General features: G+C 43.0%; 1 protein-coding gene across 1 annotated transcript in view; it reads left to right on the forward strand.

Annotated features, from left to right (window-relative positions):
* DCLRE1C (DNA cross-link repair 1C) overlaps positions 1–25,159 on the forward strand; it is a 38,699-nt gene extending 13,540 nt beyond the window's left edge. The window contains 22 exon segments of the mRNA XM_030564364.1: positions 2,924–2,983; positions 3,667–3,722; positions 5,367–5,468; positions 6,632–6,704; positions 7,701–7,841; positions 8,471–8,572; positions 10,820–10,835; positions 10,838–10,894; positions 10,897–10,951; positions 11,340–11,394; positions 12,110–12,116; positions 12,921–12,968; positions 12,971–13,001; positions 14,031–14,075; positions 14,077–14,129; positions 17,480–17,626; positions 17,629–17,700; positions 17,703–17,866; positions 17,869–18,393; positions 18,395–18,442; positions 18,444–18,830; positions 24,961–25,159. Coding sequence (XP_030420224.1) covers positions 2,924–2,983; positions 3,667–3,722; positions 5,367–5,468; positions 6,632–6,704; positions 7,701–7,841; positions 8,471–8,572; positions 10,820–10,835; positions 10,838–10,894; positions 10,897–10,951; positions 11,340–11,394; positions 12,110–12,116; positions 12,921–12,968; positions 12,971–13,001; positions 14,031–14,075; positions 14,077–14,129; positions 17,480–17,626; positions 17,629–17,700; positions 17,703–17,866; positions 17,869–18,393; positions 18,395–18,442; positions 18,444–18,485 — 1,899 coding nt within the window. The 3' untranslated portion in view covers positions 18,486–18,830; positions 24,961–25,159.
* The last annotated feature ends 2,279 nt before the right edge of the window (positions 25,160–27,438 follow it).

Consider the following 27,438-nt stretch of genomic DNA (forward strand, 5'->3'; position numbering starts at 1 on the left):
CAGCCTGTTTTAATTGTCTACGCTGAGTGAAGTGCAAAAAGCGTATCGGTATTAATTATAGTTTTTAAAACTTTTGGTAGTCCAAGGTGTTGTGAATTTCACTTCTTGTGGTGTTAACACTACAAAAGTGACACATAGCTATTGTTCCTTACATATCAGCTCTGCATTTTTGCCATATGTAGCTACATTTTGTGGCTAGGTAATATACAAGTTTGATACATTTCTATGTGTTTTGTTTCTCTTGGCCAGCTAGCTGCAAAATCCAGCACCACAGCTCTGAGATTCTCATCACAGTCCATATTATTGATGTACACAAACCATTAAATATTAAACTGTAAGATATCCATGCCTTATAGACTCAAAGAGCTCACTCACTATCTCTTCAGCTTAACAAAGAAAAGGCAGAGGGGTGACTTCATTACAATCCGTAAGTACCTACATGGGGGAACAAATGTTTAATAATGGTCTCTTCAATCTAGCAGAGAAAGGTATAACACAATCCAATGGCTGGTAATTAAAGCCAGGCAAATTCAGATTGGAAATAAGGTACATTTTAATGGTGAGAATATTAACTACTGGAACTGTTTACCAAGGGTCATGGTAGATTCTTCTTCACTGACAATTTTTAAATCAAGATTGGATATTTTTCTAAAAGTTCTACTCCAGGTATTATTTTGGGGAAGATCTATAACTGTAATACAGGAAGTCAGACTGGTCCCTTCTGGTCCTGGAATCTTTGACTCTAATTGTTATCATAACGAGCCTAGAGTGCCCTGTAGACTGGTTGCTTAGCTAAGAAACTGGGATATCAAGTTTTGCAGCTCTTGCTTGAAGCCATGATGACCCCCACTCTTCCTGTCTTCCCCCAGTGTTGGGTTTTTATCCAGTAGAGACCAAATGATCCTCTCTGCTTTTTGGCAGGAGAAGGTGAAATGCTTGGAAATATTCACCAGAACTGAACAGAAAATTTAAGGGTAGTAAAGGAGCCTAATTAGCAGTATTTTTCTCCCCATCAGTAGTTCAGGGGGGCTTCTATATGGTACGGTAACTCCTCACTTAAAGTCATCCCAGTTAATGTTGTTTCATTGTTATGTCGCTGATCAAATACTCGTTTAAAGTTGCGCAATGCGCCCGTACAACATTGTTTGGCATCCGCCTGCTTTGACCACTGCTTGCAGAAAGAGCAGCTCGTTGGAGTTAGCTGGTGGGTGCTTGGAACCAGGGTGGACCGGCAGCCCCCGCATCAGCTCCCTGCCCCCCTAAGTTCCCTGTGCAGAAGCCGCCCAGCAGGCTATCAGTTGCCAGCAGTTCAGCTGTCCCTCCCCACACTGCCATGTGCTGCTCCTGCCCTCTGCCTTGGAGCTGCTCTCGGGAGCCTCCTGCTTGCTGTGCAAGGCTGGGGGGAAGAGGGGTGCTAATGTCAGGGTGTCTCCCTCCCCTCCTTCCTGCCCCCCACTCCTTTACCCCATCCAGTCATCTCCACAGAGCAGGGGGACATGACAGGGCCCAGGACAGAGGGAGCTTGCTGGCAACAGCTGCTGTCTCAATTTGCTAATCTACTTGAAAAGGCAGTGTACTTAGTGTGTACAGTGTTAATTTTTTTGTTTAAAACTTATTGTGTGTGTGTGTGTATAGTGAGAGTCTTTTGTCTGGTGAAAAAAAATTCCCTGGAACTTACCTCCCACCTATTTAGAATAATTTTTGTAGGGAAATTGGATTCTTTTAACACTGTTTTGCTTAAAGTAGCATTTGTCAGGAACATAACTACAACGTTAAGCGAGGAGTTACTGTATGTTAGTTTGAAGCTCCAAGGGTATTTGGAAGGAGGATGGGGCAGAATAGGGGGGTAACTCCTCTCCGTGGCATCTCTGTGTTAAAATGCAGAAATTCCAACAGCTTGCTGATTTCTGAAAAACTGCTTCGTGGCTTCTTCCTTCAGGGGTGAGGGGATGGATTCTAGGAATCAATGGGAAGCTAAAGGAAGCTGTGCTGATGTAGTGGTGGTCATGATACAGAGAGACATTTCCTTCACAGGAGAGGCTCAGGATCTGGGGAATTTCAATATCACTGGGCTGTGAGGGCTGCACTCCCTGTCTTCTCCACAGGAAGACATACCTGCCACACCCAATGACACAGTGATGCTTTGGAAGCCCCAGAGTTCTCAGAGTAACTTGTTGATGCCTCCTGGATTTTCCCTTTAGGGAATGATATGGTCCTTAATGCAGAAGAACAATAAGCCACTCTCTGTTTCCAGCTCTTGTGAGACTTGTGATCAAATCATGGTCGTTTATATTGAAGCCCCACCACTTGGAGTCATATTACTTTATGAGATGCTTAACTTTTATTGTCAAGTGTGCTTCTAATCCACAGGATTGAAGCTTCAAAACATGTCCCCAATGTTACAAGTTAAAAGCCCACAAGAAATGAAGAACTGAGTCATTAAAAAACAAAATCCCAAGCTTATCTCATGATTTTTTGGGGGCAGGGGATAAGTGGGAGTCTGATTCATGTTTGTGCAGGTTGTTGTTGTTGTTGTTGTTGTTGTTGTTGTTTTTTAACACTTGTGGCTGGTGTCATTGCTTTCTCAACCAAAACTAAACCATATGATAGTGAGAAAATCAACACAACTTCTTAAAAATGTTGGGATCTCAGGTTTAACATTGATCCAGGTGTGCTCGGCTTAGTTAGCTTCTATCCATTACATATTTACAGTTGTCAGAATGTATTTTTTTTAATTGAAATTGAAAATATGTGAGTGTTTGGGGAAGTTTTATTTATTTTCCTTTTTCTGCAGACTTGGATTGCTTGCCCCGGGCACGTAGACGTTTAAGATGTCTGTGGCATTAGCCAACACCTAGATATAATCATACATCAGACACAATGTGAACTACATTTTATGATGCATTTTTTCTGTTTGTTGTAGGTTGCCCTTGAAGTTGAAACTCCAACTCAGATTTCTTTACTCGATGAAGCGTCTGGTGAGGTAACCATTTCAAACAAGTATTTTAACAACCAATTTCAAGTTGTTTTAGAAAAATTTTAGGGTGATATTTAAATCATAAATGTCACTTTTTTTGCTCCCTTTAACTGGATAGAAATGAGATTCCAAAATGCTCCAACCCATGTTTAGCCACTTTAGAGACCTTTTCCCCACTGTGACCCATGTCTGGATCACTTATTCTCCCTCTCTGCTTAGTGTTGTTCTGTCTTTCTCTCTGCTGTATCTGAGGTCTCCAACCATTCCTTCTTCTCTCATGATTTTTTAATTCATGAGTCTTCATTGCTTCTTAGCTCATTTCAAGGCTGGTTGAAACATAAGCGCATGCACACAACACTTTGTGCTGCACATCCCATGCAGGGCAAAACAATGTGTTTTGAGATTGGTCCCTCAGTAAGCAAGTTCTGAGGGCACAAGGGAGAAGGGGAGTATGATTTGTCCTAGAGCATCTGTGGGAGCTTTAATTGGCTGCTTGGAGTTGCCCGGAAAATCACTGCCATACAAGGTCTGAGACCAGTGTATGGGGGAAGACACCCTCACTTTTCCAAGAGCAGTTGAAGTGGCTACATAAATCTGTACACTCTGATCATTGTCACTTCTAGCGTCACCAGTATTGTCCCACAGACTGCAAACTAACCCTAACCTGTAAAATATCTCTTGATTTCTAGAAAGAAGATATAGTGGTGACACTTCTACCAGCTGGTCACTGCCCAGGATCAGTCATGTACGTGCTTTCAATAGATTCTGCATATTTTTAAATGTCCAGAACAGTTCTTTGTAGAAATAGATTCTATTTTTCTAGCTAGAAGAAATTAGTGAAGATTAATTACTAATACTTATATTATTATTAATAGTATTATAGTTGCACCCAAACACCCCTTCAGGATTGGAGCAGCATTATGCTGTGTCAGATCTACAGACATAAAGAACCTGCTTTTTCTACTGGTTATATGATATGGTGTATTGCTAGGAGCATGTTACGTTGCAGTTGCTATGTTCTGGAACCATTTTTGTAGTAACAATTTTTTTTCCTGTATGTGTTTTTATCTTTTAGCAGATGCACTTCAGCTTTGGTTTGGAAAATATGACCCTTAGGAAATCAATTGGGAACTTGCATCAGTTGGTTTCAATTACCTAGTTTTATTTAAAAATGTCATAATTATGCTAGATAAAACTGGGGAAGCAGTTTCTTCTGCATGCTGCCCTTTCCCTTCCCTTCCCTTCCCTTCCCTTCCCTCAGAAAGCCCTTTTTAACTTCTTTCTGTAAACATTATTATAGGGCCCTACCCTCCCTGTGATTTCAATGAGAGTTGAGGAATTCAGCACATCTTCAATCAGGGCCAAGATCTTTCTAGATTTTAAGGCCAGAAGGAACAATTGTGATCATCTAGTCTGACTCCTGCATAACATAGGCCACAGAATTCCACCCAGTAATTCTGCACCAGGCCCAGTAACTAGTTGAGCTAGACCATGTCTTTAGAAAGGCATCCAATCTTGATTGTTCAAGAGGTCAAGTAATGCAGACCTTTTTACTTGGTGAATTGTTCCAATAGTTAGTTACCTTCATTGATAAAAATCTGTCTTATTTCAATTTGAATTTCTATAGCTTCAGGTTTACATAACTAGGTCAGCGGCTGGGTCCTGCGAGATGAAATAGCCCTCTAGCATCAGATCTATTCCCCAGTTAGGTACTTCTAGACTGATCCTATATTAAGCTTCTTAAATCTTACTGCAAAGCACAGTTGACATCAGGGGTGTTTGCTTGGAAAAGGATGGGAAATTCTGGCTACTACTGAAAGAAAGAAATGATACTTTTTAAACTGTTGTTTGGTTTGTGCCTGGTATGTTCTCTAGTTTTTCCTTGTTAAAAGATTTTCATTTGTCCCAGTGAGGTGGAACACACTTTTTTCCCACTCTGACAAATAAGTATCTTTCAGGACTGCAGCAGTATTTAAAAAGCAATGCAAGAACTTAGTAAAATAAAGCATCCTCTGATGCAGTGTGATATTAAAATTAAAAAACAAGTTCATTTTAAGTTAGCTTCTATGGTAAATTTCTGGGACTGGTGGCTACAATATGCACCTGAGCCCAAATTCTATCCCTGCTAATACCCATGCAAACCCCATAGTTTACAATGAGGTTGGACATGTGTGAAAGCAGACTTCGATTCACTGGGCCAAATTTGTATTTCTGTAATTCAGTTTCAGTGAAATTACTGCCAGGATAAATCTGGCCCATTACCTTTACTGCATGATGGGCTTTCTCTGAAACTCTGCATTTGCACAGATTCTCCAAATGAAATGAATCATGGAGCCCAACAATTGCAGGACTTTGTGTTACTGTAATTAACTAGTGCTTTTATTTCTAGGTTTTTGTTTCAAGGCCAAAATGGGACTGTACTTTATACTGGAGATTTCAGACTAGCAAAAGGAGAAGCAGCTAGAATGGAGCTCCTGCATTCGGGAACCAGGTAAAAAATTCATAAAAAATCTTAAATTATTTTTTTCTGGCGAGAACTCATCTGGATGTGAAATTTAGAAAGACTTAGAGACTCTCTAGTCATAGACATTCACGACTTATGACATCTTTTTCCTTCGGCTCCCACATAATTTGTGGTTTTAAAAACGTAGTCCTTAGCAAGGTGTTTCCCTGATAATTGACTCTCAGAAATCATTTCTAATGAGTCCATATTCCTCTTAATCAGTTGTTCTCAAACTTTTGTACTGGTGACTCCTTTCAAATAGCAAGCCTCTGAGTGCGACCCCCCCTTATAAATTAAAAACACTTTTTAATATATTTAACACCATTATAAATGCTGGATGCAAAGCAGGATTTGGCATGGAGACTAACAGCTCATGACCCCCCCTTGTAATAACCTCACAACCCCCTGAGGGGTCCCAGTTTGAGAACCCCTGCTCTTTATAAGGAGGTGGCTTTCACAGGCCTGAAAACTGCTGCCACAGAAGCTAGTTTAAAAAGATCACTGTGTTAGTACTGTAGGAGTCTACAGAAGAATCTGAAATAAGACAGAAATCTAACTTTACTGTGTTGTAAAATGTACTAATACAGTTACAAGGATTGGAATCTGAATTATGGCTTTTTAAAAAATTCTTCAATTACCTTAATGTATCAAACCTCTGCCTCTGTGATTTTGATAACAGTAATGTTAATGACAGGCTTGCATGTGTTGAAGAAAACATAGGAAATCTCAGCATTTCCCAAATCACTGTATCTTTAAAATCACTAATTGCTGTTTCTGTATTTACAATCTGTGTGTTTATATTGCACTTACAGGCTGAGATTAGCAGTTTCCCCAATGACATAAATACCACCATAAGTAATAGTACAATACAAGATCTATGTGTTGCATTGCTTTTCTAATATCTATTTTATATGGAGTTTGGACTACAATATTGAAGAATTGCTTGTACTCTTGCCCAATCTGTGGGCAATTAACTTGTGTTACTATAATCAGAGTTTAGAATCTGGCCTCTTGACTCACCATTTTTCATAATGAAATTTTTTTTTCCATTTTCAAATAGACAGAAATTTCTGACTAGATCAGTCAATGGGGCACGCTTGGGTATCGCAATGCAGTATTTGATATGACAGTATCTCAATTCTCTCTTTCAGAGTGAAAGACATTCAGAGTGTATATTTAGACACCACGTTCTGTGATCCCAGATTTTATCAGATACCAAGCAGAGTAAGTTCAACCAAGCTTTAGCTGGAGGCACATAGAATCATAGACTTTAAGGTCAGAAAGGGCCATTATGATCATCTAGTCTGACCTCCTGCACAATGCAGGCCACAGAATCTCACCCATCCACTCCTGTATCAAACCTGTGTCTGAGCCATTGAAGTCCTTAAATCGTGGTTTAAAGACTTCAGGGTGCAGAGAATCTTCCAGCAAGTGACCTGTGCCCCATGCTGCAGAGAGAGGCGAAAACCCCCCAGGGCTTCTGCAATCGCCCTGGAGGAAAATTCCTTCCTGACCCCAATATGGCGATCAGCTAAACCCTGAGCATGTGGGCAAGACTCACCAGCCAGCACTCAGGAAAGAATTCTCTGTAGTAACTCAGATCCCACCCCATCTAACATCTCATCACAAGCCATTGGGCATATTTACCGCTAGTAGTCAAAGACAAATTAATTGCCAAAATTAGGCTATCCCATTATGCCATCCTCTCCATAAACTTATCAAGCTTAGTGTTGAAGCCAGATATGTCTTTTGCCCCCACTACTCCCCTTGGAAGGCTGTTCCAGAACTTCACTCCTCTGATGATTAAAAACCTTCGTCTAATTTCAAGATAAAGCCATTGATGTAATTAATCAGTGTTTTTGTCTTTTTGTATAATTTTTTTAAACACATTATCTAAAACGGTGTTTCTCAACCTTGTGCTGGTGACCCCATTTGGACCCCTCTTCCCCCTCGCCCCCCGCTGCCCACCGCCCCCCAAAATAGTGATACCATACCTTAAACTCAGGGCTCTGGGCTGAAACATGTACATTTGCTTTGTGGAGCCTCCTGTGGCATAGGGCTCAAGGCTACTGCTCTGTTTGTGACCCCTGAACACGCCCTGGGACCCCTTTGGAGTCATGACCTCCGAAGTTGAGAAACACTGATCTAAAACATTTCTGAAGTCCAGTGACTTGGATACATCTACAAAGTTAAACACACAAACTTTTCTAACCTTTTTAGGAAGAATGTTTAAATGGGATATTAGAGTTAGTGCGAAGCTGGATCACTCTGAGTCGCTATCATGTTGTATGGCTAAATTGCAAAGCTGCCTATGGATATGAATATTTATTCACAAACCTCAGTGAAGAACTTGGAGTCAAGGTAACACTTTCATAATAACTGCTTTATAAACAGAACCTCAGTGCTGATTGTGCGCAGTATACTGACCTGGAAAATGAACATTCAGAGGACTTCTGCAGTGTCTGAAAGGTTTGCACACTTCCGTTCACTATACTAATGATAACCTGGTAAATGAGCTTTTGTGGTGCATAGTAACCATGCCAATTAAACCACTTCAGTGGCTGCTATCTACTCAAACTTCTGGGTTCTCCAGTCAGAAGTTCATTTTGATTCTCCAAGAGACACATTCTACTCTTTTACCCTATGGCAGCCATGGAATGCCCTGTAAGGAATTCTATGGTGGGCAGTTGCCTAGGCTACATATGAGAAGTAAGATCCTGATATTGATGGGCAGTTGATGTCACTGAGCATGTTCAGGGAGTCCCTATCCTTCCTAGAATATACAGTATCTACCTGTTGTAGACATTAGCCAACCATGTGCCAAATCCTTAGCTCTACTTCCCTTGTTGATAATGTCTGAGTAATTGACCATTCTCCTTTTCTTGGTCTCTGGTAGCAGATTTACTCCTGATGAGTGGTTATTGGTACAGTCCAATTCCAGATTGTTAAATGCATGAAGCTACTTACAAGACTAAATATATTTTCTTTAGGTCCATGTGAACAAACTGGACATGTTCAAAAACATGCCAGAAATCCTCTACCATGTTACCACAGATCGGCACACTCAGATTCATGCATGTCGACATCCACGGGTGCGTATCATTTTGTAAATCAACTGTGAACTTTATTTTTAAAACGAGTGATTGCAGACACTAATCTTTACAATATTAACCTTCTCAAGCAGAGAGTTCCCCGAGGAAGCTCAGACAGAGTGGCAATACAGTACTGAAGGGAGTAAAAAGTTGAGCCAGTAGTTACTGGACTAAAGTAAAGGAAAAGTTAAACAACAAAAAAACTTAATTTCATACTTAAAACCTAGTTGTGATACACCTCTACCATGATATAATGCAACCTGATATAACACAAATTCAGATATAACGCGGTAAAGCAGCACTCCGGGGTACGGGGTTGCGCGCTCTGGCGGATCAAAGCAAGTTCGATATAATGCAGTTTCACCTATAACGCGGTAAAGCAGCACTCCGGGGTACGGGGTTGCGCGCTCTGGCGATCAAAGCAGTTCGATATATGCAGTTTCACCTATAACGCGGTACGATTTTGTTGGCCTCCTGAGACAGCATTATATCGGGGTAGAGTGTAGTGTCCAGGGTGTATCCAGAGCTGTGAGGCACCTCAGAAACCACCTGCCCTTTAGCATGAGGGAGCCTTGTTGGTGCCTGCTGGTGTCAACGCCCAGCTCCACCGTCACAGGCACACAAGCACTTCCCTCGGAGTCTACATAGGCTGTGCTCCTCGCGCTCATCTCCCCATATTAGCAATAGATACACTCCAGCCATCAAACCCTCTCCAAGCATCTTCCTGGATCATCCATCCCTGAACTTTCATAGTATTCCTTGATCGTGGCTTCCAAAAAACAGTCCACCTCAGCTAACCACTTCCATTCAGATCACCACACTGCTTACCACACGACACTTAGATGTGTTTGTAGTGAAATCAAGTAGAAGATTATTTAACAAACCACAGAGATTCAAGCAATAGCAGGTAGACATAATTAGAAACAAATGATTACACATAAAATAAAATCATAACATGCGTTTTAGAACACAGACTTAATTAACTAGATCCTGTCATGTCTTGTAGCATAATGCTTGCGCAAAGTCCTTCCAGTGTTACACAGCCAGACTGGCTTTGACCCTCCTTTCATAAGACAAACAGGCAGTTAGCTTGTCTCCTTGGTGAAGATTCAGGGGTGTCTCTTCATACTGGTAGACTTATCAGAACAATCCTTTGTGCTTATTCCTAACAGGACACCCCTTGCCTGATCTTTTCTTCCTGTGGCTTTCCTTTCTTGTTGATTTTGCAATCTCTTGATTTAGCCTCAGGCCCAGTATACAAATAGACATATGTGGTGAGGTGGTACAATACACATATGACCTGACAGGGAGATAGCATCTGTACCACCTGCCCAAAAGGCATGTTGCTGTGGTATGTCACCTGCCTTAATCCCAAGCCCTTAACATAATTTTTTTTGTATATATGCATAACTTCTTAAATATGATCTGTGATAATAAATTTTGCAATGATTATGACTTGTAGGCTGCTGCTCTCAACTGAGATCTTCATGCCACCTTTGGTGAATATGCATATATCTGATCCAGGGGGATCCTTGTAAAACCTTTTGCACCCCCTATACCCGTGCCAGTTGGCACCACAGTTGCCTGGTGTCACTAGTATCTAGAATAAAAAATCCCAGTTTCTGGAGAGGAAGACCAAAGATCAGATTAAACGGGGGTGGGGTGGGGTTGGGAGGTTAAACTAGTTATAGTTTAAGGCCAGAAGAGATCCTAGATCATCTAGTCTGACCCCCGGTATGTTAGGCCACCACACCACCTAGTACCCACATGCTAAACCCACAATGGTAATTGGACAAAGTATACCACAAGAGATTGAACTATTGTAGAGCCAATGCACATAAAGCAGAATATATGATTACCTGTTCTATGGCCAAGGTGGTATATGAGTGCACTTGCTCAAAAAAGCTCATGATCCTCAAGCCAGTACAGCAATCTTGAAGCTGAAGTTTCAGAACTGGAGGAGGATAGATGGGATACATAGCCTACAGGGTCATTGCAGGGCAGGGCCCAATACCACTCTGAGAAGCCATTCTGATAATGGAAGGACCAAGATGGGATAGAGAGGAACATAGTCTTTCAAGACTCTCATTCCAGTAGAGGGAAGGAGTTAGTTTGGAAGGTTGGTCTGGGTCAGGTATGGTATTGCTCATGTTCCCATACAATTGTACGTGAGACATAGGTTAAATGACATAGGGACGAAGGGCATGATTGTATTGCCTGTTTTCATTTGACACCCTTATCTGATAGGATGATGACTATCTTCGAGGAATAGGTTGCCTTGTGGATATGTCCCGAAATGGAACCCTTTACGTATAATTGGTGTCAACCTTCCACAATGTGGTTTGGAGAGAGGACAAGAAAAACCAATATAATAGTAAGGTAACAGAGTATATCAAGGCATTTGGCTATGAATAAAACCATTATTTGGGTGCTCACTAATGCTTTGCCTGAGTTGTGCACAGCTATTTAGTCCTCTCTGGAATTTGAAATAATTCCAAAAGTCTACTTAAACTGCAGCGGAAATAAGTTTTTGGCAATTTTGAGTTTGCTTATTGTAGTAGAATGTGCTTACATAGCCGTTAACTGGTGAGTGCTCAGAGAAGTGCAGTTGAGGGTGCCTGTTCAGTATCCACTTTGCTGTGCCTTAAAATGGATTTCCTCAGAGCACACTTGTTTACCCTATAATTTGATAGTGTTCACTTACTGATAAGAAACTTGCAACTACTAACGGGAAAAGTAATATTTATTTTGCCATGTCTCTTTATAGGACTGGGGAGAGTTCATACAGAGCTTGCTTCTCTTTTCATTCCTCTTACAGTGAGGTATGTACAATGGTGTTTGCTTCAGGAATGAATGTTAGAAGTCATTTTTGTTCACTTTAGAGTAGGGGTTGTTGCGTTCTGACTTGTCAAGCTTTGGTACAAGTTGTCTGGTGATGAGAGGGGGACAGTGTGTTGAAAAGGTAGGGATCGAGGTACTGTAAAAATAACCTTGCTCCAACATAGTTGTGGCAAGCCCATGTTGTAATCCTGCCTAATACCCGGGCTAATATCATTTCTCTAGCAGTTATCTATGATTAAAAACCATAAGGCCATACTGGGTCAGACCAAAGGTTCATCTAGCCCAGTATCCTGTCAGGTGCCCCAGAGGGAATGAACAGAACAGGTAATCATCAGATGATCCATGCCCAGTCGCCTTTTCCCAGCTTCTGGCAAACAGGCTAGGGACACCATCCCTGCCCATCCTGGCTTATAGGATTGCTGGACCTATTCTATATTAACTTACCTAGTTCTTTTTTAAACCCTGTTAGTTTTGGCTTTCACAACATCCTCTGGCAAGGAGTTACACAGGTTGACTGTGCGCTGTGTGGAAAAAATACTTCCTTTTGTTTGTTTTTAAATCTGCTGCCTATTAATTTCATTTGGTGACCCCTAGTTAGGAAAAGGAGTAAATAACACTTCCTTATTTACTTTCTCCACACCAGTCATGATTTTATAGACCTCTATCATATTCCCCCTTAGTCGTCTCTTTTCCAAGCTGAAAAGTTCCAGTCTTATTAATCTCTCCTCATATGGAAGCTGTTCCATAATCCTAATAATTTTTGTTGCCCTTTTTTGAACCTTTTATAGTTCCAATCTTTTTTGATTGGGCTACTACTATAATTAAGTGTGGCTGTTTTTTGTTTTTTGTTGTTTTTTGTTTCAGAATACAAGATAAAACTGTTGCATTTCTAATGGGAAACGTCTAGGTATTGCATTTGGCTTGTTTTATTCTTTTCTGTTGCTCTGGGGAGAGAACAGAGCATACAACTTTTCCATATCCTGGCTGTCACTGTTGATCCAAATTATGCCATAGAGAATTCCTACCTCTGTGTTATCACAGCACTTTGTACAGGAGCATGAGGCTTAATTTAAAAGGACAATACAAATGTTTCTTCCACAAAAAAAAAAAAAATCAAGTTAATGCTGAAAAATAACCATCCAATCATGAACCAATACATATGCAATGGAGGACAATTCACTTTCCTAGGGAAGTAGATTGCAGTTTTAAAATACCAAGTAAGATTTATAATCCCTTTAATATTGCAAGGGAAGGGCAGGGAAACTTTTAATTTAAAAATAATAATTAAAAAAATAAGAAAAATATTTTGTGTGTCCTATTTAAATTATAGCCTAGTTGTCCACTTTGACACGGTTCCAGAATGTGGAGCTGTGCTGACTGGTCAGCTTGAGGCTGTTGGCAAAACACATTCCTTGGTGTATGTGCTGTGATCTGCATTGCATGGGGTAGTCTATGAATATATATTTCAATGTAAGTAATAAGCTACTTTTCCTCTATTTAGAATTAGGATTTCTGGGTTATATCTGCCCTGTGAATGTGTATCCCAACGTAGTTCCGGTGGGTCAACAGCAGATGAAGTTGTAAAAATGTAAGTGTGGTTTGGCTGGTTGGTGTAGGCTACCATATTGGTGGTGCTTCAGTTTGACTGCTGTAAAGCAGATGATGGCAACCCACACACTGCTTCAAGCAGGAATCTTCCAGATATTCCATAGCCAGCGTGGTTTTCCTTTTCTTCCCATCTGTTCATACTCTCCTTTAGTCTCCTGTACTCAACACCCTCATCCTGTTTGGTTTTCAAGGAGCTGTCATGTCTACATTCTGCTCTGTTACTGTTCTTAAACGTGGTGTGTGTAATTCACACCCACTTCTTACTTTGAATTGGATATATTCATTTTTAGGCATCTCCATTGATGCTCTTATGCTAACTGAATTAGGGACATCCCTGTCCTCTGAACGTAACTCGTTATACCTTGTCTCACCCCTTTAGTAATGCTACTTTAGAGAAACTCAGTAGTACACTTCCTCTTAAAAGTAAAATAAAAATCTCCACAGGGACTTGAACTCCTACCTTCTCTGTACAAAGTTCCAGTGTTCCCTGCTGTCACCAGTGTCTCTAATCCTGCCCTTCCAGGTGAGCAAATGCAGGGGTCAGAAGAGCTTTGCAATAGTAGCACACAAAGTTAGTGTTAGAGGGGAAAGGGCCAAGTGAGGAGCTTGGTCTCTGTAACAGAGACCCTTTTACATAGAAAAACGTTCTTACTCAGCAGCATTGAGTTTCTCCAAAGTCTGTCTTGAATTCTCATCTTCATTTCCGCCTGCCCTACCTTTGTGGCTGGTGCATACTTAAATGCATTTAACTGGATAGCATCAGGAGTGCTGCCCTGTGATCCTGTTGAATTGCATGCAGCCTACCATGAAAGCAATACCTTTTTACCTCAGCTCTTAATGTCATCAGTAACTTTAGCACCTTTTTTTTTTTTTTTCAGTAGCTAGCATGAAAGGCATGAAGCAGTGGTGTTGAAAGAATTAACCAATTTAATTTTGCTCCTGTTCTTCTCGCATAATATTTTTCCATGTCTGAAGAGTTCTAAAGATCTGTTTTCCTTGTTCTTACCAGCTTAAAGCCACTCTGCAAGTCATACAGTATAAATAGCGAGCCCAAATAAACCACTTGGAACACTGAAGAGATCCAGAACAATGGACTTAACAGACACAGGTACGGAAAGAGGATCCTCCAGGGATGGATGATTATAGCAAAGGAGACAGGTTTGGGTCAGTGAAGCATGCATGGACCTGCTACTGTAATCCCAATGTCAGCTGAAAGTGGTATTTCTGGCCACTTCAATCTGATCAAGCACAGGGTAGCAAACAAGCACTGGCAAACAGATATGAAATGCTGTTTTGTGGACTCTTTAGCATGTAGCTACTCCTGATAGGTGCTGTATAAATGCCCATGGAGAGAGGAAAATGTAGATCCAAATGAATTTGGGCTTCAGGTAATGCCAGGTCAACAGAGGACTGAAGCTTTATAAAATAGAAAACCTGTGACTGAGGTTAAACCTGACAGTGCACTCAACTACTGCTGCAGGTTCTAAAGTGTCTGGCCAGAGGAGGTAACTTTTATCTTGATGTATTAAAAATAATTCCAACATTATTTGAACTACAGTGACTTGCTGTGCTCCCAGTTACAAAACCACCTTCTCAGTTTAGCATGAATGCAGCTCTTTGACTCCTAATTATTATCCAGGTACTTGTGAAATGGGAGTTACAGTCAGGAACAGCAGCAGCTTTTAAAGACAAATACTGTATCTGATCCACACCATAATGTTTCAAGGGCTGTATTTAAGGGCTTCCCCTGCTTTCATAGCTTGTAGTCTGAACTGCAACTTGTTAAAAGCTAGTTCACAGTTGAAATACGTAAGATTTTTCTTAATTAAAAGCTTTTTATTTATCAAACTCCCCAACTGTATGACTTTTCCAAATAGATTTCAATTCTAGTTGTGACGAAAGGACACTGCGCACAAATTTGACCAAATTTGTGTCCCTCATTACGAGATATGCAGTCCTTGTAGATACATTAAGGGGCGGTGGGGGGTAGCAACTTTTTTTTTTTCTCCTGTGCTCACTGAAGCAAAATAAGCTTTTAGCTAGTGAATGGAACACCTGTTTTCTTGAAACTACTTTCTGAGGCCTGGTCTACACTACGCGTTTAAATCGAATTTAGCAGTGTTAAACCGATTTAACCCTGAATCCGTCCACACAACGAGGCCCTTTATAGCGATATAAAGGGCTCTTTAAACCGGTTTCTGTACTCCTCCCCGACGAGAGGAGTAGCGCTGAAATCGGTATTGCCATGTCGGATTAGGGTTAGTGTGGCCGCAAATCGATGGTATTGGCCTCCGGGCGGTATCCCACAGTGCACTATTGGGACTGCTCTGGAAAGCAATCTGAACTTGGATCCACTGGCCAGGTAGACAGGAAAAGCCCCACGAACTTTTGAATTTCATTTCCTGTTTGCCCAGCGTGGAGCTCTGATTAGCACGGGTGGCAATGCAGTCCCAAATCCAAAAAGAGCTCCAGCATGGACCGTACGTGAGATACTGGATCTGATTGCTGTATGGGGAAACAAATCTGTTCGATCAGAGCTCCATTACAGAAGACGAAATGCCAAAGCATTTGAAAAAAAAATCTACAGGCTACACAGTGCCGCATGACAAGCGTAACGGGAAGCCAGAGACTCAAATGGATGCTCATGGAGGGAGGGAGGGGGTACTGAGGACTCCAGCTATCCCACAGTCCCTGCAGTTCTCCGAAAAGTATTGTATTCTTGGCTGAGCTCCCAATGCCTGTAGGGTCAAACACATTGTCCGGGGTGGTTCTGGGTATATCTCCTCATTTACCCCCCCCCTCCGGCCCCATGAAAGAAAAGGGAAAAAAAATCGTTTGTTGACTTTCTCAATGTCACCGTATGTCTACTGCATGCTGCTGGTAGACGCGGTGCTGCGCCACTGAACAGCAGCATCCTCTCCCCTCCCCAGTGGCAGACAGGTACAGTACAGATGACTGATAGCCGTCCTCATCATCATCCCGTGAGTGCTCCTGGCTGCCCTCAGGTGAGGTCGGCTGGGGGCGCCTGGGTAAAATAGGAATGACTCCCGGCAGATGGTACAGAACGGCTGGTAACTGTCTTCATCATAGCAACTGGGGCTGAGCTCCATCATCCCGCCCCCCCCCCATGTCTAAAGAAAAGATTCTGTACTACCTGGACTATCATAGCAGTGGGATGCTGGGCTCCTCTCCCCCCTACCGTTTAATGTCCTGCCTGGACTATCATAGCAGCTGGAGGCTGCCTCCCCCTCATTTTCTTTCACTAAAAAGTCAGTGTTTCTTATTCCTGCATTCTTTACTATTTCATCACGCAAATGGGGGGACACTGCAATGCTGGTCCAGGAGGGTTGGGGGAAGCAACGGGTGGGGTTGTTGCAGGGGCACCCCCTAGAATGGCATGCACTCATCATTTCTGCAGGATCTGACACAGAGCGGTTGTGCTCTCCGGTTCTCTAGTACTGTAGTACACTTGCCCCATATTTTAGGCAGGACTGATTCCATTTTTGTCTTTGCGGTCCTGGCTGACCTCAGCGAAGGCCAGCCAGGAGCACCCATGACAGCAGCAGACAGTACAGAATGACTGATAACCGTCTCTGCTACCTTGCGAAGGCAAATGAATGCTTCTGTGTAGCGCCACAATACTGCCTCTGTCAGCGGCATCCAGTAGACATACAGTGACAGTGACAAAAGGCAAAACGGGCTCCATGGTTGCCATGCTATGGCGTCTGCCAGGGCAATTCAGGGAAAAAGGGCGCGAAATGATTGTCTGCCGTTGCTTTAACAAAGGAAGGAATGAGTGACGACATTTACCCAGAATCACCCATGACACTGTTTTTGCACCATCATGCATTGGGATCTCAACCCAGAATTCCAATGGGCGGGGGGAAACTGCAGGAACTATGGGATAGCTACCCATGGTGCAACGCTCCAGAAATCGACGCTAGCCTTGATACATGGACGCACACCGCCGAATTAATGTGCTTAGTGTGGCCACGTGCACTCGACTTTATACAATGTTTTACAAAACCGGTTTATGTAAAATCAGAATAATCCCATAGCGAGACATACCCTGAAACAGTGATTGCTTGTTCTGTGCCCACAACTGGGCTGATCCTACAAATACTTATGACAAATACCAATACTTGGGGCAATCCCACTAAAGTGAGGGTAGAGTCTTATCCATTAAAATGCTACAACTCAATATAAGGAACCAATTGTACCCATTGGCCAACGATGATGATTGTGATAAGTGTTTATTTATTACATGTCAATATTAATACAGATCTGCACAGTCCTCCACTGGCATAATAAATTGATTGATTTGGTGTCTGTCTATAGATAGAACTGTTTAAGTATGGAATTTGTGTATACGTATTTGACCGAGTTTGTGTAGTCCCTATAAATCCCTTTGCTAAATTCTCTGAGATTGCTCATTGCGATCTTTTTTGTTCTTGATAGATGAGGGCAGTGATGATCTCTTCGATACAGAATTGACTCCTGTAAGGCATAAGATCCCAAAACATCACGTGGAGACAACGCTGCCTGAGACAAAGGCTTCATCTGAAAATTCTGAAGGAAGCTGTAGTGAGAACATGGGAAGTTACAGAGCACCACTATGCCTATGTCTTCGCAGGTAGACTTCATAGACTGTGAGGAATCAAATGGTGAAGATGATGAAGAAGAGAATCTGAAAAAAATACAGTTTGGGCTCAAGTTGTAGCCCACAATCGAGACTCCCCTTTGATACTGGGAAATCCAAATGAAGAAACCCATTCGGGCTTGACCTGTGCATTGACTAGTGGCCAGCAGGAATCGAATGCAGATATGCCACAATGGGGATGTTTTCCTTTAAGCGAGATATTAAAACTACAGATGATAGTTCTGAAAACGAGGACCATCCCCAATCTTCCATAGATGCTGGTAGGTCCCAGTCACCAAACTTGTTCAGTGATTCAGATAGTTTAAGTGATTCTACTCACATCTCCTCACAAAATTCTTCTCAGTCAACCCACATATCAGAGCAGGGGAGCCAGGGTTTGGACAGCCAAGCAGACACAGTACTCATCACCTCCCAACAGACACATGGTGCAGATTTCAGCTTTTTGAACAAAGGTGGGAGCAGAGTAACAGTTTCTGTGTCACATTTCATGGCCATGGATAATCAAACTGAATCCCATAGGTGGAAGCCTTTGGAGCAAAATACACCTTGCCCAGATAATATTGACTCTGATTTGAAAGGGAAAATCCAAGAGATGAATGCAGAAGCTGGTGCTGCTCAAACACAAAACATGTTAATTGAAGTAAATAATGAGAAATCGAAGACTCCTAATCCAGAATTAGAAAGAGACTCTCAGAGCTCCTCTGACTTTGAAAATCCCTTCAACCCCCGATGCTGAGTTACCTAGACCAGATAAGCTGCACGGTCCTGTACAAGAAGCTAGCAGCAGGTGAAACGATATACTGACTGAAGGAATCTCTTCTGAATTTAGGAGCTTCTCTTAAAATATGGACAGACATGCACACGAGTCAACCTAAGCTGTATTCAGAAGTATATAAAAATTGTACTTATCCCCACTTCTCTGTTCAGGGCAGACTTACTACATTTCCTTGGAAATCTCTCACTACTGATTGTAGAGACACTAGGATGTGCAATAAATTTTCCTTGTCAATGAACTCCTGAAAAGGAAGATATTCCTGGAAAAGAAATGAAATGTATTACTTGGTAGGAGGAAAACACTAAGCTGACAAACTGAAAAAGGTATTTAACCAAAGAAGTGGACAGTGCATCTTGGACTGGTGAGACATGCAGGTGTTGTCATAACCTTAGTCCCAGATTTGGACCTTAGCGTCCAAAATATGGGGGTTAGCATGAAAACCTCCAAGCTTAGCTACCAGCTTGGACTTGGTACTTGCTGCCACCACCCAAAAATTTAGAGTGTTTTGGGGCACTCTGGTCCCCTGAAAAACCTTCCCTGGGGACCCCAAGACCCAAATCCCTTGAGTCTCACAACAAAGGGAAATAATCCTTTTTTCCCTTCCCCCCTCCAGGTGCTCCTGGAGAGATACACAGACACAAGCTCTGTGAATTCAAACAGAGTGACTCCCCCTCTCCGTTTCCAGTCCTGGAAACAAAAGCACTTTCCTCTTCACCCAGAGGGAATGCAAAATCAGGCTAGCAAATCCAACACACACAGATTCCCCCTGATTTCTTCCTCCCACCAATTCCCTGGTGAGTACAGATTCAATTTCCCTGAATTCCCAGAAAAGAAAACTCCAACAGGTCTCAAAAAGAAAGCTTTATATAAAAAGAAAGAAAATACATACAAATGGTCTCTCTGTATTAAGGTGACAAAATACAGGGTCGATTGCTTAAAAGAATATTGAATAAACAGCCTTATTCAAAAAGAATACAAATCAAAGCACTCCAGCACTTATATTCATGCAAATACCAAAGAAAAGAAACCATATAACTTACTATCTGATCTCTTTGTCCTTACACTTAGAAACAAAAGATTAGAAAGCAGAACTACTTCTCCAAAGCTCAGAGAAAGCAGGCAGACAGAAAACAAAGACTCAGACGCAAACTTCCCTCCACCCAGAGTTGAAAAAATCCGGTTTCCTGATTGGTCCTCTGGTCAGGTGCTCCAGATGAAAGAGACATTAACCCTTAGCTATCTGTTTATGACACGCACCCCAAATTGCAGACAGTGGGGAAGCTCACTGGCGGCGATTTCCTTCTAGAACTTGAAAATAAACAGATTAATACAACACATGCACCTTTACATATACCCCTAAGTATATAACTAACAGACTTCTACATTTTAAGAACACTTTTTAACTACTGAATTCTGGGAAACTCTCACGGGAGAGTGCATCAGCTACTTTGTTAGAAGCTCCTGTGATGTGCTGAATTTCAAAATCAAAATCTTGGAGAGCTAAACTCCAACGAAGAAGAAGTTTCTTGTTGTTCCCCTTGGCAGTATGAAGCCACTTTAGTGCAGCATGGTCAGTTTGTAGTTGGAACTGCCGTCCCCAAACATATGGGCGTAGCTTTTCCAGGGCGTACACAATGGCATAGCATTCCTTTTCACCGACTGACCAGTGACTTTCCCTCTCAGACAGTTTCTTGCTGAGAAACACGACAGGATGAAAGTTGTGATCTGTTGCTTCCTGCATGAGCACTGCTCCTATACCACGCTCAGATGCATCTGTGGTTACTAGGAATGGCTTGTCAAAGTCCGGGGCCCTGAGCACAGGGTCAGACATGAGCATCGCCTTAAGCTGGGTAAAGGCCTTTTGACACTCATCAGTCCACTTAACTGCATTGGCTGGGTCTTTTTGGTCAGGTCGGTCAGTGGGCAGCGATTTGGCTGTAGTGTGGTACAAAATCGCCTGTAGTATCCGGCCAAGCCTAAGAAGGATTGGACTTGCTTCTTGGACCGCGGGACAGGCCACTTTTGGATAGCATCCACCTTGGCCTGTAGGGGGTTTATGGTTCCTCGACCCACCTGGTGCCCCAGGTAAGTCACTCTGTTTTGGCCTATTTGACACTTTTTGGCCTTAACAGTTAGTCCTGCCTGCCTAATGCGCTCAAAGACCTTTTCCAGGTGTAGTAGGTGTTCGGGCCAGGAGTCTGAAAAAATGGCCACATCATCGAGGTAGGCAACTGCAAATTCTCCCAGTCCAGCTAGTAGACCATCTACCAGCCTCTGGAAGGTGGCGGGTGCATTTCGAAGGCCGAAAGGAAGGACATTGAATTCATACACCCCCGCATGGGTGACGAATGCTGACCTCTCCTTGGCAGGTTCATCTAGCGGTACTTGCCAGTACCCCTTGGTTAAGTCTATTGTAGAGATGAACTGGGCACGTCCCAACATTTCCAATAGCTCATCGGTGCGTGGCATTGGATAGTTGTCCGGACGAGTTACCGCATTTAGCTTACGGTAGTCCATGCAAAAGCGTATTTCCCCATCTGGTTTGGGTACCAGAACCACTGGAGATGCCCATGCACTGGTAGATGGGCGGATTATACCCATCTGTAGCATGTTCTGGATCTCCCGTTCTATAGCAGCTTGGGCATGAGGAGACACCCGGTAGGGTGGGGTTCTGATTGGGTGAGCATTACCTGTATCAATGGAGTGGTATGCCCGTTCAGTCCGTCCTGGGGTGGCTGAGAACAATGGGGCGAAGCTAGTGCACAGCTCCTTGATTTGTCGCCGCTGCAGACGTTCCAGTGTGATTGAGAGGTTCACCTCTTCCACGCCACCGTCTTTTTTCCCGTCGTAGTAGACACCGTCAGGCCACTCAGCCTCATCTCCCTGGACTGTAAACTGACAAACCTGTAAGTCTCTGGAATAGAAAGGCTTGAGAGAATTAACATGGTACACTTTAGGCTTTAGTGAGGAATTGGGAATGCTATGAGGTAGTTTACAGTTCCCAGGCGCTCTTGGACCGTGAATGGCCCTTCCTATGATGCTTCCATCTTATGGGCCTGTTGCGCCTTCAAGACCATAACCTGGTCTCCTACATTGAAGGAACGTTCTCTGGCATGTCTGTCATACCAGGCCTTTTGCTCTTCCTGAGCATCCTTTAGGTTCTCTCTAGCAAGGGCTAAAGAGTGTCGGAGGGTGCTTTGTAAGTTGCTTACAAAGTCCAGAATGTTAGTTCCTGGAGAAGGTGTAAACCCCTCCCATTGCTGCTTCACCAACTGTAATGGCCCCTTAACCTCGTGACCATACACAAGTTCAAATGGTGAAAACCCTAAACTGGGATGTGGTACAGCCCTGTAGGCAAACAGCAACTGCTGCAACACTAGGTCCCAATTATTGGAGAATTCGTTGATGAATTTTCGTATCATGGCCCCCAAAGTTCCATTGAACCTTTCCACCAGGCCATTGGTTTGATGGTGGTATGGGGTGGCAACCAAGTGATTCACCCCATGAGTTTCCCACAGATTTTCCATGGTCCCTGCCAGGAAATTAGACCCTGAATCTGTAAGGATGTCGGAGGGCCAACCTACCCTGGCAAAGATGTCTGTTAGGGCCAGGCACACAGTGTTAGCCCTGGTGTTGCCTAGAGCGACTGCTTCTGGCCATCGGGTAGCAAAGTCCACTAAAGTCAGTATGTACTGCTTTCCTCTGGGCGTCTTTTTTGGGAAAGGACCCAGAATATCTACAGCTACTCGCTGAAATGGGACCTCAATTATGGGGAGTGGCTGGAGAGGGGCCTTGACCTGGTCTTGAGACTTTCCCACTCTTTGGCACACCTCACAAGACCGGACATACTTGGCAACGTCCTTGCCCATCCCCTCCCAGTGGAAGGACTTCCCAACCGGTCCTTGGTTCTGTTCACCCCAGCATGGCCACTGGGATGATCATGGGCTAAGCTTAAGAGCTTCCCCCGGTACTTAGTTGGAACCACCAACTGTTTTTGCGGCTGCCATTCTTCCCGGTGTCCACCAGAAAGAATTTCCTTGTATAAAAGTCCTTGGTCTATAATAAACCGGGATCGATTAGAAGAGCTGAGAGGCGGTGGGGTGCTCTGTGCCGCCGCCCAAGCTTTCTGAAGGCTGTCATCTGCTTCCTGCTCAGTCTGGAACTGTTCCCTTGAGGCTGGGGTCACCAGTTCTTCCTCAGACTGTGGACTTGGGCTTGGTCCCTCTGGAAGCGATGTAGGTGATGGGGTTGTTTCCGTTGCTGGTGAACCGCTCTCCGCTGGTGCACCTGAGGGTATTTCAGGCTCTGGCTGAGCCTTTTGGGTATGGCTGGTCTTGTGCTTCTGCCAGTTCTGGCTCGCTGGCGCCCTCTGGCGTTGAGTTTGAAGATGTGGTTGCACTTGCTGGTGCTAGTTGCTGTTCCAGTTCCGGGCCTGGGACTGGAGATGCTGTGGCTGTTTCAGTGGTAGGCATGGAATCCGGGTCCACTACCTCTGTCTGGGTCTCTGGTAACACAGACGGGGCCTCTGTGGACGGCTCAGGAACAGGAATGGGTCTGGAAGCTTGCCTGGTTTGGCTACGGGTAACCATTCCCACTCTCTTGGCCCGCCTCACCTGGTTGGCCAAGTCTTCCCCCAGTAGCATGGGGATAGGATAATTGTCATAGACTGCAAAAGTCCACATTCCTGACCAGCCTTTGTACTGGACAGGCAGTTGAGCTGTAGGCAAGTCTACAGCTTGTGACATGAAGGGGTAAATTGTAACTTTGGCCTTTGGGTTGATGAATTTGGGGTCTACGAAGGATTGGTGGATAGCTGACACTTGTGCCCCCGTGTCTCTCCACGCAGTAACCTTCTTTCCGCCCACTCTCAAATTTTCCCTTCGCTCCAAGGGTATTTGAGAGGCATCCGGGCCTGGGAATCTTTGGTGTGATGGTGGTGTAATGAATTGCACTCGCATGGTGTTCTTTGGACAGTTGGCCTTGATATGTCCCAGTTCATTACACTTAAAGCATCTTCCATCGGATGGGTCACTGGGCCGAGGTGAGTTACTGGAGACTGGTGAGGTGGAAGGGTAGGGTGTCTGTGGCTTTACTTGGGTGGTATGTGGGGTCTTTGGCTGTCCTCGGTTGTAGGGTTTATGGTCTGTGTGCCCCCTGGGGTAATCGTTCCCCTTGACAGTAGCTTTCTTGCTTTCTGCCAGTTCCATCCATTTGGCTCCAATCTCCCCCACCTCAGCGAGATCTTTGGGTTTTCCATCTTGTATGTACCGTGTGATGTCTTCAGGAACACCATCCAAGAACTGCTCCATTTGTATGAGGAGGTGCAGTTCTTCCAAGGTTTGAACGTTGTTTCCTGTTATCCAGGCCTCATAGTTTTTTGCAATGTAGTAGGCGTGTTTGGGAAATGACACCTCTGGTTTCCACTTTTGGGTTCTGAAGCGCCGACGGGCATGATCTGGGGTTATCCCCATTCTGTATCTGGCCTTGGTTTGAAAAAGTTTATAGTCATTCATTTGCTGCTTAGGCATTTCGGCTGCCACCTCTGCTAAAGGTCCACTGAGTTGTGGCCTTAATTCTACCATGTACTGGTCTTCGGGGATGTTGTACCCAAGACAGGCTCTTTCAAAAATTTCCAAGAAGGCCTCGGTGTCATCACCTGCCTTGTAGGTGGGAAATTTCCTGTGCTGTGGAGCAATAATTGGCGCCGGGTTGTTAGGGTTGGCTGGCACATGTAGCCCAGCTTTTGCCAAGTCCAGTTCATGTTTTCTCTGTTTTTCCTTCTCTTCATACTCTTTTTGTTGTTTTTCCATTTCTTTTTGGTGTTTTTCCATGTCTCGGCGGTGGGCCGCCTCTTCTTCTTCTTGCTTCCTTCTGTGGGCCACCTGTTTGGCTGCCTGTTCTCTTTGGTAGGCTGCCTCTCTTTCTCTCTCTCTTATTTCCATCTCTGTTTGTTTTATTTCCAGTTGTCGCCTGTGTTCAGCTTCTTTGATTTATTCTTCGGCCTCAATTTTTGCCTTAGAAGTCATGATTCCTGTTTTCTTGTGTTGGGGTGCCCTCTGGTGTTTATCTTCTGAACTGCAGGTTCTCTGTTGCCTCCTGAAGTCTGCCTACCAACAGTGCCTTTAGCTAATCTTCAATGTTAAGTAAACCTGGAAAACCACTGTATTTGCATATATATAGTGCTGGTAATGGCTCTCAGTGGGAGTGCTATTGTGTGACAAAAGACTCTTAATAGCACCTTAATGATTTCTTGCTTAAGATGCAAGCTACAAACTGCTAGAGAGAGCAGAAAAAAAAATTCTCTCTGGTTCCCTTTTAAAACCAAACTGTTTCTCTCTGCTAAAAAGAAAAATATAATATTCCTACTGGCTTCTGGATTCTGTCTATCTCCCAACCGCTGCTACACCATGTCATAACCTTAGTCCCAGATTTGGACCTTAGCGTCCAAAATATGGGGGTTAGCATGAAAACCTCCAAGCTTAGCTACCAGCTTGGACTTGGTAGGTGTGCAGTAGAGAGGGGAAGGAGAAATAAACCAAAGAAGGTAAAGACAGGAGCACGAAGTGAAATTTAGTTGAGTGATATCAAGCCTTCTTTAAGAGTCGGCAGGTAGCTAACCAGATCTTTGAATTTGTAAATATGTCTATATCCAAGGCAATCTTTATAAAGCTATGTTTTAATAAACTTTTTATAAAACTCTTAACTCTGCATATATTTAACACAGGCGAGTAATTCTTTCAGAGAGCAAAGTACACTTGCTACTCTCTAGTCAACAGACTAAGAAAGAAGACTGTAGTCTTAGAAATGTACTGGATTTGCTTAATTTTCAAAAGACTTAAAATTAGTTGTATAGCAAATGGCTTGGGCCTACCCAGGAACTGTTGTTAAGGTCAAACAGTAGATTTTTGGCTGTAAAGAACAATTTAAGTGAGGTGTTGAAAACCAACTGTAAACATCACCTCCTGCCCACCCCCTCTTGTCATTAGTCCCACACAGCTCAGCTTTCAAGAAAAGAACAGTTCCAAACTCTGTCTAATGATTTAAACATTACTCGCCAAAAAAATTTCCTAATGTTGTATGTTTAAACTTCTGTTTTCACGCAAGCTCAGTTTTTCTTATTCTTCTATTTGGTTCTTGGTACACGTCTGCTTGCGTGTATGTTGTTTAGAAAAGGTTAACTTGAAGCTGTCCCTAAGTGAATTGCAGTGTATAATCACCATAATGCTAGAATCAAGTCTTGACATAACCAATTCCTGTGAATTGTCACACTCCCTAGAGTTAGGCTAGAAGGGACAATTAATAGATCTATTTTAACCTCCTGTATGTCACAAGTCAGTAAACTTCACAGCATTACCCCTGTATGGAGCCTAATAATTTGTGTATAGCTAAAGCACGTCTTCCAGAAAGGCATCCAGTCCTGAGCTGAAGATTCTAAGAGACAGAGAATCCTCCCTTTTGTTGTCTTCAAGTGGTTAATGAACCTTACACTGTTTTAAAAATTGTGTCTAATTTAAATCTGACTTTAGCTTCCAGCCATTGGTTCTTGTTATGCCTTTTTCTGGTAGATTTAAAAGCTCTTTAGTACCTGCTGTTTTCTCCCTGTGCAGTTACTTAAAATTTGTCTCCTCATTCTTTTTGATAAGCCAAACAGATTGGACTCTGATTCTCTCGTTGTAACACATTTTCTCCAGCCCTCAAACAACATGTGGCTCTTTTCCGCACCAGCTCGTTTCTAGGTTTGTTTGGCAAAATCTATTTTCCATAAAATGGTGGCAACTGTATTCCTGTCCTTTTAATTCTTTACCAAATGAATCCTGAATCAGCTTTTCTAATTTGCCCTGGATTCATGTCAAGCCTGTATACGGGTGTTATCCTACTTGTCTTTGAATACTGGCACACTAGCAGTCTTCCACGGTGTTGGGGTGGTAGTGGTCTTGTTTTTCTTTTGTAATATGGAGCTCGCTTCAGTGAATGTTCTAAATAACAAAGATCTGAGAGACCTTCACTATGGATCTTAAGTGAATATGTAAGTAACACTTGAAATGACCTCTACATTTGTTATTTCTTTACTCTTAAAGCAGATTATGCTAGTGTCCAGCGATGTACCCTCTGCTCTAAGCTAGGGAGCTGCTGTAGCACTTTTTGATTCTACTAAATACTGGTTTTAGGCTTTAAAAAAAAAAAAAAGGCTTCCCTACTTGAATTTGTGTTAGCTCAAGCAATTGAGCTGCTGTTCTTAAATGGACAGGAGTCATTCATTCAGTCTATGAGGTGTTAATATTTTGAGGGAGGAGAGAAATCGAATCCCTGAGACTGTGCCACAGGTCTCAGCCATAGCATAGAAGAGTGTAATACACTAAGCTCCTGCACTCTCCTGGAGTAACATAACTTTGAATATGAAGTAGGATTGACTAATCCACAGATGGGGAAACAGATCACTTATGCACAAGAACATAGATTTTAAGAAATAACTTAAACTCACTGAAAAAAAATAAAAATTTCAGAAAAAGTTGACTATGCCTAATTTAGGCACACCTGCAAATTTATCTATTCTAGGGTGTCCTATCCCTTCTGCTGTACACAGTAAGCCATGGGAAAGGTTTGCTAAAATTCTAGCTCTACTGGTTTTTCTTCCCTACTTGGTGCTGCTCTCGGCTAAAACAAATAGAAATAAGTTTCAGGGAAGGTAGGCTTGTAAACATAGTTTCACTGGGAGAGTTCAATCAAAGGTAGTTCCTGTCTCCTTTCATCTTAAATCATACCTATTGGCTATAGGGGTGTGATGAGCAGGAGACTCACTGTGTGTGTGTGCGGGGGGGGGGGGGGAGGTGGCAGCAGGGGTGTTCATTCTAAAGCTGTTACAAAATGCTGTATTTTTTGAATGCTTCAGTGGATATGTTAGGAAAGCAGTTTGAACAAGTGATGCTGTAAAGGACTGCTGGAGTGTAAAAAGCACTCTTGGGATATGAAGTTTTAGACAAG

This window comes from Gopherus evgoodei, chromosome 1 (assembly GCF_007399415.2).
Source record: "Gopherus evgoodei ecotype Sinaloan lineage chromosome 1, rGopEvg1_v1.p, whole genome shotgun sequence".
Lineage (NCBI taxonomy): Eukaryota > Metazoa > Chordata > Testudines > Testudinidae > Gopherus > Gopherus evgoodei.